Source organism: Trachemys scripta, chromosome 5 (genome assembly GCF_013100865.1).
Source record: "Trachemys scripta elegans isolate TJP31775 chromosome 5, CAS_Tse_1.0, whole genome shotgun sequence".
Lineage (NCBI taxonomy): Eukaryota > Metazoa > Chordata > Testudines > Emydidae > Trachemys > Trachemys scripta.
In genome coordinates this window covers 24753078-24769036 of record NC_048302.1, presented here as the reverse complement: position 1 = coordinate 24769036, position 15959 = coordinate 24753078, and the positions used below count along the sequence as shown (strand labels likewise).

The following is a 15959-nucleotide window of genomic DNA, read 5'->3' as shown; positions in this document are numbered from 1 at the left end:
CGAAAATCAAGCCATTAAATCTATATTTAGGCATCTAAATAACCATGCTCTGATTTTCCCCTTGAATATAAGGGGTGCACTTGGTGTTCAGTACTTTTGAAAATGAAATTTTATTCAGATGGCCAAAACAAGGGTTATTTATCTGGCACTGGAATTCTTTGACTTGACTCTTCATATTTACACTCTTGAGACAGGCACTGACCGCTGTAGCAGAACAGTGGAATCTTCTGTAAGCAGTGTCTGCTAGAGCACTCACGCACCCCTCTTATGCCTCCCCTCAATGTTCAAGTATGTTCTGAAAGTGAGGCTATAAAAAGGAGAAGCAGCAGCAACTGCCACCTCAGTTCTTTACACCCCTAATGCAGAGCATAGATTAACTAGGAGTCCACAGGCGAGGGAAAGAAAAGAGGGGAGTGTGAACACACAGAGTTTGCTTCAAAGAACTCCAGCTACAGGTAAGTAACCTTCATTTCTTCTTCTTCATAGACCCTCTGCATATACCCACTCTTGCAATAGTTAAGTCAGCAGTATAAGAAAAACAGATGGTGGGACACAGTGTCCTAATTAAATGATGACTGGAGAACTGCCCTGCCAAACTGGGCATCAGACCTAACAGCTGTCTCTTCCACATGGCCACTTTACAAATCCCAATTTGAGGAACATGTCTAAAACATGCTGTAGAAGTAGTAACTGCTGTAGTAGCATGTGTTCCATGAAACATTTCTATAACTCTCTTCTATACACTGTCTGATCCACCTAGATAAAATCTGAGCAGAAACAACACTAACTTTACAGTTACTCACATAAAAAGAAAAAACAGCTTATATGAAGTCCTATAAAGAATGACTCTGTTCAGCTCTTCTTGAGCTTTCACAAGCTGGTCATCTACCTATGGGAAAACAAAAACCCTCATCTTCTCAAAAAAGCTCCTATGACAGAAAGACATTTTGTAAAAACTCTGAGTGCAGTAGAAAGACCAAAGAGCAGGGGTCTGTACTGGAAATGTTCTTGACCCAAGGAAAATCTAAAAGTATTTTCTGTGAGTTAGGTTGTATACAAATAAGCATCCTGGAGATCGAGGTTGGCCAATGAATCTAGATAGGTGAGTGAGGGTCTAGATAGGCGATCACCACCATAAGGGTCAACATCCTGAACTGGAACTTTCAAATGTACTTGTTTAATTTTCACAGATCAAGGATTTGTCAGAAACCTCCATTCTTCTTTGTAACAAGGAAATAATGGTAATAGAAGACGTGATTACTAAGACTTTCTAGAACTTCCTCTATTGCTCTGTAAAATAATGAATGAATGAATGAATGAATGAACGTCTGCTCTTAAAACCCTCTCATGAGAAGACTCTCTGAAAAGGGAAGAGAGCAGGATTGTTATGGAAGAAAGGTCTGAAACTGGATGGTGTAACCCTCTTATTATATCCACCACCCATCTGTCCATAAATATCTTCTGCCATTTGCTGTGACAGTGGACAGACTGCTTCCAAAGGGTAGAGAAATGTCCTGTGTTAGTTTGCGGCTCTCATTTTCGATGTCAAACAAGAGGTCTAACAGTAAGTAAGGAACAAGTGGCAGAATTGTTCTTGGGTCTCATTTTAGATTTGGCTGATTGTTTTCTATATTGAGGTTGCTGTGAAGGATGCTGCTGCGATCACTGTTATTGATAGTGATATCTTCTTTGAGTGTAGTAAGATAATGATGAAAATGGCAGATAGTATGGCTTTGGTACCTAAAAGAAGAAGTAGGAGTTTTCCTTCTATAAAGCTGTCAAAGTCCCAAAGAACTTGCTGTTGATCTCATCTTTCATTTTCTCTAAAACTTCGTTTCAGAATGGAAAATTCTGAATCTCTCTTTCAAATGAAATCAGTCTCAAACCAGTTTCTGATTTCACTTCAAAGGGAAGAGAAAAAGAATGTAACCACATGCATCTTCAAGGAGTTATAGAAGAGACTACTAATCTTAAAGCAGCATCCGAGACATCGAAGGATGCTTGTCTAAGAGCATGTTTAACCCCATTTTGTCCCTCTTTAATAAGGACATTAGCTAACGTCCAATGCTCTTCAGGAAAATTCTTTATAAAAAGTGAAATTTTATCCCCAAGATGAAATTGGTACCTAGCCATGACCACCTGACAGTTAGCAATCCTCATACTCAAGGAAGTAAAAACAAAACAAAATCCCAGCTTCCTTCAAGGAATCATTTTTTTCCCCTTCTCTCTGATTAGGAGTGGAGTGTAAATACCCAGATCTTGCAGAGGCATCCGCAGTACAAACAACGAAGAAATTAGGAGGTGGGATACACATGAAAACACAGGAAACCCTTATAAGGAATTGATATAATTTGTCTGCTTTTTTTGAAATGATGGGTTATTGCATACTCATTTCACTGGCTGCCACAGGCCTTCCAACATTGGTAAGGATACTTTGTTGGTAGAAACAGTACCAAGAATATCAAAAGACTAGATGAGGTGCTTCTTCTAATGCTACAGATGGTAGATTTAATTTTGTTACCATTCTGCTGACAAGCTCATGAAATTGAATAGTGTCTTCTAAAACAGATGCCCACATTTTCCTCTGTAGGGGAGTCACCTTCTAATTCCAGTTCATGCTGCTAATGGTAAATCTCTTCCCTTTTCCTCTTCATAGAGTATATTGTGGACAATGATAGGTGACCAATCCCTTGCTGTCCGATACGAAGGTTTAGGATCCGAGCATCTCAGATGTGCTTCTGCCTTGATACAGAACTGAAGGTGTAGATTTTAATGGGGGCTGGTAGTGAAACCTCAGAGTTGGCCAACACGGCACGGCACCCAGTGTGGCATCTGCCAATCACCCCAGTCCAGCACTGTATCATAGTCATGATGAGTAGGAAATTTTGGGAAGGCCATATGTGAAAAGTGTTTCTCAGAAGGTACAGATAAAGCTTGCGGTTCAGGATATGTTATCTAATCTGGCTCTTCCTTCAGAATACAGATCTGATCCCAGATCTGACAAAGGGATTATTTCAGAAACAACTGAAGTAGCGATGTGCAGCAGAGACAAAGGAGATACTGTCTTCCTCAGCAACCCAGTAGGAGTTTTACACAGTGGGTATAAATTATCTGTAGATCCATGTGCTGAAGTGCCCCTTCTGTCTCTTGTCTGGGGGGGAAAACTGAAAAGATTTTTATGTCCAAATATCATTTCCCCCATTTCGATGAGGAACTGAAAGGATCTGAGGATTGATGCGGATACAAGTGTACTTGTGCTCTAACAATAATAAAAAGAACTAGGAACAATGAGATATTGTGTTCTGACAGCTTCCTTGGAACCACTGCATGGGAACATTCTAATAACACATTACCTTGAAGTCTAAGAAGACTTCAGATCTGTACTGAATTCTTGATCCAAAGGATCCAACGAATCCCCTGAACAGGCAATCTTCCTGGCACCAATAAGTAGCCTTCTTTTTCCTCGGAACTGAGAGTCCCAGATCTGAAGAAACATCCGTCACATTTTGCCCTTTCCCCATAACTGCATCAGTCAAGGGCTGTACCTTTCTTGTAGCTGAGTCCAAAGGTTGAGCAACTGTATGATTGGTCATTTTGGAAATGGAGCACAGTGCAGAAGCTAGTGTTTTCAAACACACTTGGTTTCCTAGATCTGGCAGTGCCCGATGCTGATTTGGACCTCTGATTTTTCTTCTCAGAAACTTTCAAAAGCTCCAATTCAAAAGATTTTGCAATTAAAGATTCCTGAAGTAAGAGGGCTTCGAGTCCATTCTGCCTCTTTCTTCTGGAAAGTGGGGCAAAAAGTGCCGCAGATGGTACAATATGAAGGAGGCTGTCAGGGGTCCCCCCAACTCTGAACTTTAGCGTACAGATGTGGGGACCCATATGAAAGACCCCTAAGCTTATATTCTACCAGCTTAGGTTAAAACTTCCCTAAAGCACAAATTCCTTTCCTTGTCCTTGGACGGTATTGCTGCCACCACCAAGTGATTTACACAAACATTCAGGGATAGGTCACTTGGAATCCCTATTCCCCACAAAATATACCCCCCAAGCTCCTTCATCCCCTTTCCTGGGGAGACTTGAGAATAATATACCAACCAGTTGCCTTAGCAATGTGAGCAGAGACCAGACCCTTTGTCTTCATAACACTGAAATCAATCAGGTTCTTAAATAAAGAACTTTATTTAAAAGAAAAAAGTAAAAGAATCACACCTGCAAAATCAGGATGGAAGGTAACTTTACAGGGTAATAAAAAGATTTAAAACACAGAGGATTCCCCTCTGGGCTCAGCTTCACAGTTACAAAAACAGGAATGAAACTACCTCTATCGCATAGGAAAATTCACAAGCCGAACAAAAGATAACCTAACTCATTTCCTTCCCCTACTCACAGTTTCTGTGGTTTTAGATGGACTATTCCAGGTATATTTTCAGGAGATGTTGTACCTGTTTGGCTTCTCCCTCCGTCCAGAAAGGGAATAACACAGAGAACAAAAAAAACAAATCCTTCCCCCCAGCTTGAAAGCATCTTCTTCCCTCATTGGTCCTTCTGGTCAGGTGCCAACTAGGTTATCTGAACTGCTTAACCCCTTACAGATAAGGCAATCCAGTACAGCTGTCAAGAAGGGACCTGATGCTACTGCATCCATAAAGGTTACTACCCTTCCCCCTGTTCATGACAAGGGCCCTCTCCTAAACATTTTGAACATCAAGCGTGAACACCTGATGAAAAAAAGACCATGGGGGCCTGATGAACATATCTTGAATCTGTGTTTCTTGATTCAAAGATTCAAAGATCTTTGAATCAGCCACTGATGCGGAGTTAATACTGAACTAAAACTTAACTGTAATACTAACTACTAAAGACTAACTAGCTACAAGAAAAAGGCACTTATCAAGAATTGCTACGATACACACAATCTGAAGAAGGTTCACGTCCGTCGGCATTTGGAAGGAACTGAGGCAGCAACCTCTGCTGTGCCTCCTTTTATGGCCCGGCCATCAGAGCGTGCTTGAATGGTGAGAGGAGGTTTGGAAGGGTGAAGCAAGCACTCTATCAGGCACTGCTTGCAGAAGGTTCTACCATTTTGCTGCACTGGTCAGCGTATATCCCAAGAGTGAGAATATTCAGTTACCCAAATTTTTTTTTAAATGGCCAAACCCCTCCTTTCCAGCAACTGAAGTGCAGTATTAAATTCTGGTCACCTGGACACAAATATGGAGCCCCCAAAATTGGCTCCAGCTTCAACATCCTGGTGGAAGTCTCAGAACCCTCTCCACTTCAGGCACAGCTGCTGGCCTCTCTCTAAACCAATATTCCTTGACCTCATTAGCACAATGTGCCCACCCCCAACTTCCACCTCATTATCAGAAAGTTCTATTTTTAACTGTTTAAAGAGTTTGGGGTGAAGAGAAAAAAAAAGTTTCCACAGAACATGCAACTAGAAATCAAAACATGAGCATCATGCTTCTGCACCATTAAGAATGGTGTGTGGAAATATGAAATTAAAATTAACAGAAAATAATTATTGAGATCAAACATTAAAAGACTGAGAAGATTCAGATTTTAGAGAGGTTGTAAACAAAAGGTGACAACATCTGGCAATAGCCTGGATTTCTACTGGGAGAGAGGATTCCAAAGAGGACAGATTAAAAATATCTGAGAGAAAGAATGGATGATGAGGTCAAAAGAAAATGGTGAAATAAGGAAAAAAGAGAGGCTTAAGAAAAAAATAGGGAGCTCAGTATAGCCCTGCGCAGATACTAAATTTGTATCTGCATCCAATTCACGATCTGCAAAAATGATCCCTGGATATCTGTGGATTTGCAGGGCTCTAGAGATCAGTTATGGCTGGATTGAATTTACATAGCAGTACGCCCTACAATATGACAAGCTGAAAACTCGGATACATGAGACCAATAAGTTTATGAGACAAAGAAAATGAATGAGTCTTCAGCACAGAAGTAACAAAACGTGGCTGCAGATGAGGTCATCAAAGGAAAAAGAGAGGGGAACACAAGCAGAACTCTGAGACTTATACAGAAAGGAAAGGAGAGAAGCATTATCAAAGATGAGGCTGAAAGAGCAGTAAGAAAAATTAATGGAGAACCATGAGAGGAGAGGCCCATGAAAACAAAGGAAAAGACGTCCAGGAGAAGGAAGTGATCAACACTATCTAAGAAAGGCCATGGAGGAGGAGGGTGGAGTCAAAAACCAGTTAGCCAGGGAGAACCATTTGAGCAGGGCCGGCTCTGGCTTATTGGCCGCCACAAGCAAAAAAAGCAGGGCAGCCAGAATGGCAAAGCAAAAAAACAAACAAACCTGCGGCACGGCTGGAGCGGGAGCAGCAGGGGAGGAAGGGGAGGGAGCGGGCGGGAGAGAGAGAAGGGGGCGGGGCCAGGGCTACAGCAGGGGCGCTTCCATGCGGCCCCTCCCGCTGTGCCGCCTCCTGCCGCGAGGGCTCCGCTCCGGTCAGCGGGGAAGGAAGGCAGAGGACTGCCCTGCAGGGCGCTCTGGTTCTCTGCGCCGCCACCCCCTACAGGGCGGCCAGAGTGGAACACACACACAAAAAAAAGCATCCATGCCGCCCTAGGACTGGGCAGAATGCCACCTCGAACAATCTGCCACCCCAAGCACCAGCTTGCTCAGCTGGTGCCTGGAGCCGGCCCTGCATTTGAGATATTAGTGAGAGAGGTTCTAGGGACAGGAGAGGGCAGCAACCAAACTGAAATGGATTTTAAGAGCACGTTCCTTTCAAAGAGATTGGAGTCAGTGACTAGTGTAAAGGAGACATGATTACAGGGAGAGATGAGGAAACAGAGACAAGAAGCAGAAGGCGTTAATGATGGATCTTGTTAATTTTCTCCTTCAAGTCTGCAAGGTCCTGGGCAGAGACGCTGAAGACAGCTTGCTGTCTGTGTCTACACACAATTATTGCAGTTGGTTTTAAAGAAACTAACAGTTAATTTAATCAGCAATAGAATTTCTAGATAAAACAGGGTACAATTACAATCACAGTAATCAAATCTAGTTATTATAGGGATCAGAAAGGACCTTTCTTCCCCATATGTTTACAATTAAGTGATTCATCAGGTGCATAAGATATTACTTTTTAAAATATCAACTACCGATGGATCACAGATTTTTTAGTATTACAGTAGCACCTACAAACTCCAACCAAGATCAAAGCTCCATTATGTTGAGCATTCTACTCACACAGTCCATGCCCCAAAAGGGCTTATAACCTAAATAAACAAGATAAAAGGTGGGCTGGGAAATGGAGGCAAAGAGGGAACTCAGCCAAGGTCATGCAGCACGTTCAGTGGCAGAGCTAGGAATAGAACCCAGGGAACTAGATTGGGACTCAGGAGACCTATCTACTTGATCATGCTATTTAATAGCTTAATTCAATATTACAAATTCTTTGTTCCTGAAAGAAGAGTGTGTTGTATGGTGGCAAACTGTGGTGCAAATGTGTGAACTGCCTAGAAAACTACATTAACAATGTATTTTGGCATTGGTTGGTCATTCTAAACAGCATGTAACTAGTTTAATATATCGCACTGTAAAAATGAAAAAATAACCTTTAACAAGCAAATTTTAGATTATCTTTTTGAGTTTGATAAATAACTTTTCTTTTTGGGTTTGCTTATTGAAATGTTTGATCTTCAATTTATTGATGCTTCCAATCCTCCCTAATAGTATATACAAGCACATACCTGCAAAAAACCCAAACAATTGCATTCCTAGATCTCTCTCTAGTAGATACATAATACTATACTTCAGAAATACATGGTGCCTTCCAAAGTACCTGAAACAGTCCTCAAAAGAACTACTCATATTAAAGTAGCACAATAACTGAGTGACAAAAGACTTCCCAGTGTTATAAAGAAAATCTCTCGGGGCAGGGGCCCTGGGTTTTTCCAGTGCAATGTGGCATCACAACTGGCACTGGGAACTGAAAGAAGTGTCAGCATCAAGTGAATCATTTCTGAGTCTGAATATAACCGGGGCTTTTGAACATGCAGACAAACTCTCATGTGAAAGCAAGATTTTCAAAATAGTTCTGGGACAATCTAGAAGCTAGTTTAGATCCCTACTTTAGAATGAAGAGTTAATAAAAGGGAACAAAACCTCAGGCTGCTATGCATCCTTAGAGATTTCCTAACATAACATTACTTTTAACATCAAAAAAGGAAAATGTTGGCAACTAAAAAATTTATCATTTCTGTTGTGTTTCCACTGAATATTCCCAATCCCTTCAATTCTAAAGGAAAACAATCTCCACCAAATTTAGATTATAAATACTCTTAGGACCTATCTACACAAGGAAATTAGTGTGGAGTGAGATAGGGTGTGAATGCGTCTATGCAGCGAGTTAGTGCAGAGTAGCTAGTGCACATTAGCTACTCCAGGTTTTCTCCCCCTGTAGACAAGAGCTTAGCCAGTACCAGAAAAGTCTCTCATCAGATCACCTGGCTTACCCTGTTAAACACTGGCAGCATCATGTAAAGTTTTTCTTCCTGTTCTTTCTGGGTCATGTGCCGAGGAGGATGACAAAGTTCTGTGAAGAGTCGTCGCAGGTGCATCAACCCTAGAGCATTATCCTGAGGGCTACACTCCTCCTGCCGTGGCCGGCCCATGATTCTCTTGACCATATTCATCTTTGCTGAATTCTGGAAATCTCTTTCTATCCTGTTTAGAAAGGAAAATGAACTACTTGAGTAAAACTCATACAATAATGACATACAAATACTTTTCACATTAAAAAAATAAAGCAAGTTCAAAAATGCACCCTCCCAACTTAATCATAAATACTGTAGCTAGATTTTTTTAAAAAGGCCTATATAATTTCATGTACTATAACAATTGGTATGATGTGTTCCAAGATGGGGAAAACTGAATCTTAGCATTTCAGTATTGCTGTTTGTGAAATATGAGCTCTTTTGGAATGAAGATGTTTACAACTTTAAAATGCTACTGAACAGTCCAATCCTTTTCTCCTACAAGTATACCGTATGCCAAGTGTCCATTTTAATTTGAGATTTTATTCTAGAAAATACATGTCCACACCACATTACTAATGTGAATTCATTCATTACTATATGAAAATAATTCTAATGGAATGTATTATTAGTATTTAACTTCTTAAAAGATAATGATAAAAGATTTCAGAGTCCAGAAAAAGCAAAAGCTGATATATTCTTCTCATAAACTGGACCTTAATATTTTTTACATACTTAATCTACAGTCTAGTCAGACACTTGGAAAAATGGTACAGTTCTATTACATGTCAAGCCAGGCCTACACAACATCCTGCCAAGCTGCAAGAGACCAAAAATCAGGCATGGACTGATGCTAGCAAATAATTTTGTACAATTACAGAATTTTAAAAACGTAGGGCTAGGAGGAACCTGGAGAGGTCATCTAGTCCAACCCCCTGCACTGAGACCAAGCATACCCAGACCATCCCTGACAGTAGTTTATCTAACCTGTTTTTAAAAATCTCCAGTGATAGGGATTTCATAACCTCCCATGGAAGCCTATTCCAGTGCTTAATTATCCTTATAATTAGAACGTTTTCCCCAATATCTAACCTAAATCTCCCTTGATTAAGCCAATTACTTCTTTTCTTTCCTTCAGTGGATATGGAGAACTATATGAAATAATTCAGTGGACATGGAGAAAATATATATATATATATATATATCCATCCACTACTAGACTACAAAACTGCAAAAGTCAAGGAACTCCTTCATTTAAGACATTTAAATTGAGACTAGAATGGAGACGGCATTAAAAAACCATATTTTATAGCATATTCTCCAATGTTTTTATTTGTGGATCACCAGAAAGAATCCATAGACAATAAGAAATAGCTCTGTGAACTGCAGTATGAGAACCATTAACTCTACGGAACAAAACTACACTAGTAAGAGAATGGATTACATGACAATAGGTATTTCTGATCTCTAACACCATGATTCATAAAAAGAACAGGAGTACTTGTGGCACCTTAGAGACTAACAGATTTATTAGAGCGAAAGCTTATGCTCTAATAAATCTGTTAGTCTCTAAGGTGCCACAAGTACTCCTGTTCTTTTTGCGGATACAGACTAACACGGCTGCTACTCTGAAACCATGATTCATACTCCATTTGAATGGAATTTTTAAAACCCACTAAAGTGTCTGGTGTTCTTAGAAGACTCTTCCTGGGAGGAAGGGCTGCTATTAGAGATTCTCAAACGGAGCAATAGGAAGTCAGTCCCCAGAATAAGTTTTTGAGGGGCATTTTTGAAACTGTTCCTGAAAGAGTAGTATAAAAATTAGATAGTCCCCGAGATAATTTCCCTCAAGGAAGCTGCTTTGGAGGAAGTGCCATGAGATCACTTGCTAACATAGCTCTCAGAATCTAAATAAGAACCATATATCCCCCTTTATAATACTTCTTGACCTGATAAGAACTGAGTGGGAAAATCCATCAGACCCACTATTTGGAAAGCTTAACAAAAAAGCACTAATATACACATCTACATCTGACCTACTTCTGAAAGTAGAGACAGCTCTCTCATCCATGGTTAAAGACATAACATCTCTTGATATCACTAACTTCCACAAAAAGATGTGGCTGACAGGAAAACAAAGTCCTATTTGAGAAGAAAAATTTTGAAGCCACTTCAGTTGCCCTTGCATGCTTTTGCTATCTCCATTTCTTTGACTAGGGCCATTCTTGCCTGCACGGGCTTCCTTTCAGATGCTTCCGCTTCACAGTTAGAACATTTTTTTGTTCTAGGAGCAATGTTGGGCAGCAATATCAGGGCAGCTTTCATCACATGTGCTTCCCTTGAGAGTCAGAGATATGACGCAAGAGCAATGGAGTCATAGACTTTAAGGTCAAAAGGGACCATTATGATCCTCTAATCTGACCTCCTGCACAACGCAGGCCACAGAATCTCACCCACCCACTCCTGTAATAAACCCCTAACCTACGTCTGAGCTAGTGAAGTCCTCAAATCCGGGTTTAAAGACTTCAAGGTGCAGAGAACCCTCCAGCAAGTGACCCGTGCCCCATGCTGCAGAAGAAGGCAATAGGTTCTAAATCAGTGGCAACATCAGCTTCTGCTAACGATATGGAAAACAAAGCCTCGAAGCTAAAAATTAAATGCAAAACATACTGGAGATAGGGTTTTTGGTCACCCTATTGATTAAGATCTATAAGATGCTCTATAGCATCTAGAAACTGGAGATGCTGGACACTTCCAAGAGCCACGCAGAGCCAGGGCAGGTAGGGAGCCCGCTGTGCTGCCTACCGGGAGCCGCCTGAGGTAAGCGCTGCTCCGGTGGAGGCCATACCCTGAACCCCATCCCACACCCTAACTCCCTCCCACAACCCACATCCCAACACCCCAACATTCTGAGCCCCCCCACCTGCACCCAAACTCCCTCCTGGAGACCGCACCCCTGCTGCACCCCAAAACCCTGCCCCAGCCCTAAGCCCCCTACCCTACCCCACCCCAAACCCCTCATCCCGTGCCCCACCACAGAGCCCGCACCCCCAGCCAGAGCCGAGCCAGCTCCCGCACGCCAAACCCCTCAGCTCCAGTCCAGAGCCCCCTCCTGGCACCCCAAGCCCCGCATCCCAGAGCCCACACCCCCAGCCGGAGTCCTCATCCCCTCCCACACCCCAACCCCCTGCCCGGAGCCCCCTCCTACACCCCGAACCCCTCAATTCTGGTTCCACCCCAGAGCCCACACCCCCAGCTGGAGCCCGCAACCCCTCCTGCACCCTAACCCCTACCCAAACCGGTGAAAGTGAGTCAGGGTGGGGAGAGTGAGCAATGGGGGGGGGGAAATGATATGAGTGGAGGTGGCACCTCGGAGAAGGGGTGGGGCAGGGGTGGGGCCTCGAGGAAGACGTGGGTCACGGGTGTTTGGTTTTGTGCGATTAGAAAGTTGGCAACCCTATCTAGACAGTGTCTACAGCAGATATATTTAGCTAGCAGAGTTTTGCAAAAGAAAGGACATTAATGTTAGGTAGACTTGAGAAGGAAATAACTGTTCAGTTCTCCTTTGCATGCTCCACCAGCATAGCTTCACTTAGGGGCCTGCCCTTAATGGAAGGCAGCTGGAGCAAACCTGCAAGGAGAAGAAATGTGTTGTTTCAGTAGTACAAAGCCAAAAAATTTTATTCTCTGTACTGTGTCTTCCTCCTGTTGATGAGCATTCAGAGGTTTGGTTAAAATGGAAAACATTTTAATAAGACTCTGAAGGAAAAGTTGTTTTATTGTTTTCCCTCTTTGTCTTGTAAAGTAGTTGTAAACTGGAAAGTGTTCAAAGAAGGACCTATGAAGTTTGGCTATTGTTTCAATGTGTTTGTATCTTCATGTGGTACTTTGAAAAATATTTAACAACATGCCTCAAATGTTTTCAAATAAAAGCTTTTATCTGATCAGTACAAGGAAGGCGATGTTCAAAGTTTAGCTTTGCTGATAAAATAATCGTATTATTCTATACTGTATTCACTCTAAGTCACTCTTCTTCCTAGAATGTGTCAGAAAAAGTAGGAAAAGACATTTAGAAAGTTTTTTTTTTAATTTTCCTTTTTACAATGGCCTATATCTCAATCTAATAATCAGTTAAAAAAAAAAAACTAAACTTTACAAAAATCAGAGATACTGCTTGCTAAACTAATTCAGAAAACCTTTCCCCACCCCCAATCCTAAAAGCTAAAATATTTTAAAAAGGGACAACTGCCTTTATTGTTGGCAATATTAGCAATGCTATTTTTAAATTTTAATCTGACCTCAATATCCTGATATCTTGACAAACAAAGTATAAAATACATCAACCCATACTAATGCAAACAGTGCAACAAAGAAATGCAAGGCCTGGTTGCCCGAATGAAACAACATCATGAGAAGTGTTCCTTCTCAGGAGGAAGCTGTGTTGAAGATGATGAAAGGAACATGTCTGAACATGTAGGATCTTCAGGTTGGCAAACTTTTTTATTTCATACTTTTCTTAATGACTGCCTGTCTTCCTTCTGGACTATTACTGAATTCTCATGTTTGAGCAAAAAATATATTTGTTACTCTATGGTACTTTCATTTTAGATGCAGTTGTGATAAAAAAATAAATAGCTGAAATAAGCAGATCTTCCTTTTACAATTTCACCTTTAAAGTAGTACTGAGTGTCAGTGAATGCAATGAGTAATACTAAACGAGCAGTATGGTAATAATTAAATAACTGCATTGACATTTTATTTAGGAGAATCCATCGTCAACATACAGGATTCTGAAGACTATCCACCTTCAAGGTCACCATCATTTTCTATAGTTTCAGAGTTATCTGCCAATGATAGTGTTTCAGTCATATCATATATGTCACATAGCCACAGTATATCACCTGTAGCAAAAAGAAAAAAAAAATCTCCATCATCCAGAAACAAACACAGATAAGTTTGTGATAAGTACCAGCAGATTACAAAAAGAGATAATTGATGAAAAAATTGCCCAGTTTATTTATGCATCAAACTCTCCTTTCCGTATGATTGAGAACCCACACTTCATTAACACGGTTCAGTCATTAAGACCAGGATACAGTCCACCCAAAAGAGCAGCTGTCGCAGGCAAATTGTTGGATAAAGTGTACGAAAGAGAAATTGAGCAGTGTGCAAAAGGTCTAGAGGGTAAAATTGTTAACCTGAGTCTTGATGGATGGAGTTATGTCCACAATGATCCTGTTATATGTGCTTGTGTGAAACAGAAGAAGGGAATGTCTTCCTTACAGAAACAATTGATAAATCAGGAAATGCACACACAGCAGAATACTTACAAGAAGTAGCAGTAAAAGCTATAACAAACTGTGAAAAAAAAATGCAAATGTCTAGTACGCAGCTTGGTCACAGACAATGCTGCAAATGTATCCAAGATGAGAAGAAATTATTTAGAAGAGAGTCTCAACCTAACAACATATGGTCACAGTGCTTATTTGATGCACTTCCTAGCCAAAGACTTCAGTGTTCCAGAAATAAAGGCTAATGTTGTTGAAATTGCAAAATACTTCCGTAACAACCACTTTGCAGCAGCTGCTCTGAAAAAAGTGGGAGGAACCAAGCTAACTCTCCCACAAGACGTGCGATGGAACTCACCAGTGGACTGTTTTGAGCACTATATCAAGAACTGGCCTAATCTGATGACAGTTTGTGAACAAAATTGTGAAAAAATAGATGGCACTGTCACTGCCAAAGTTCACAACATGGGGCTTAAGAGAAACGTTGAACACAAGCAGAGTACCCTGAAGCCTATTTCTGTAGCCTTGAACAAAATGCAGGAAAATAGCTGTTTTATTGCTGACGCTGTTGACATTTGGAAGGAACTGAATAAGATCTTAAAAAGAGATATATTCAATGACAGAGTTAAATTACAAGCATTAAAAAAACAAATGGGACAAACATTATCGCCAGCTCATTTTCTTGCAAATATTCTCAATACTAGATACCAGGGTCAAACCTTAACTGCTGAAGAAGAGTAATTGGCTATGACATGGACATCCAGCAATCATCCATCCATAATGCCAACTATAATAAATTTCAGAACTAAGGGTGAACCATACAAGAAATATATGTTTGCTGATGACGTTTTAAAGAAAGTCACACCAGTGAACTGGTAGAAGTCACTTAAGCACTTGGATTCAGAGACTGTTGAAGTGATAATGTCACTTTTAACAGCAGTGGCTTCTTCTGTCATTGTAGAAAGAATATTTTCTTCCTTTGGACTAATTCATTCCAAACTGAGAAATCGTTTGGGACCTGAAAAGGAGGAAAGCTTGTTTTTCTTTTCCAGGTTATGAACAAACAGGAAAATGAAGGTGAAGACGACTGAGTTAGCTGCAGAAGCCAATATTTTAATGTTGGCCTGGCTGACGTAGTCAATTTAATTTTTGTTTCTTTAAAAAAAAAATTTCATTTAGCTCTTTTATTAAAAACAATTTTAACAAAACAAACCTGATTTTAAAAAATGTGAATGTTTAATTACATTCAAAAATTCATATGCTTGTTTTGTTAAAATATTATATGTTTACTGTTGAAGAAAAAAAATCCAGAATACATAACGCTGTTGTTTTAGTTACAATTTAAATGTCTGCCTAGTAATGTTCTCCTCCTAATACAGCATGGTAAGAAAATCCTCCAAATATTAATGATTAACCTGTTGAATTGGAGATATTTATGAAGTTATTGGGAGGTGAAATATCTGCTTCAATTACCTTTGGTAAATTAAATAACCAAACAATCATTCATTTTCTGATATAGCTGTAAAACTAATCTGAAAACTTTTCAAAATAAATCACTTAAAAAATGTATAGTGTACATCTTTTAAAAATGAAACCTACATCTATCTCTGAGTTGTGAAGAATAAGTATTAAGGTTATAACAACCAACAAGAATGCACTTTTATGTAGAAATCCATGATTAAATCGCATCTTCCTTAAATCAAATCCAACCTGGCAGACGATTTAAAAAAAAGAAAAAAAAATCACTCAAGATAGTTTAATGAGATCCTTTTATAACTCTTCAGTCAGATTTAACTGAGTGACTAGACAACAAAATGGCAGATGAAATTCAATTCTGGTAAATGCAAAGAAATGCACACTGGAAAACGTAATCCCAACTATAAATATAAAAAAGTGCAGTCTAAATTAGCTTTTACCACTTAAGAGATCTTGGAATCACTATGGATAGAGTTCTCTGAAAACATCCAGTGGCAGTCAACAAAGCTAACAAAAAGCTAGGAAACATTAGGAAAGGGATAGATAATAAGGCAGAAAATATGTCACTATATAAATCTATGGTACACCCACACTTTGAATACCTCATGCAGTTCTGGTCACCCCATCTCAAAAAAGATATATTAGAACTGGAAAAAGTACAAAGAAGGGCAACAGAAATGATTAGGGG

General features: G+C 40.1%; 1 protein-coding gene across 5 annotated transcripts in view; it reads right to left on the bottom strand.

Moving 5' to 3' along the window:
- The window catches only part of WDFY3 (WD repeat and FYVE domain containing 3), a 300207-nt gene that overhangs the window by 203972 nt on the left and 80276 nt on the right, over positions 1-15959 (bottom strand). For 4 of the 5 annotated variants that reach the window (XM_034772580.1, XM_034772579.1, XM_034772581.1 and 1 more), the window contains exon 3: positions 8487-8697. In XM_034772580.1, coding sequence (XP_034628471.1) covers positions 8487-8666 — 180 coding nt within the window. In that variant the 5' untranslated portion in view covers positions 8667-8697. Of the gene's footprint in view, positions 1-8486; positions 8698-15959 lie in introns of those variants that run through there. The other variant, XM_034772583.1, reaches the window with a different exon arrangement.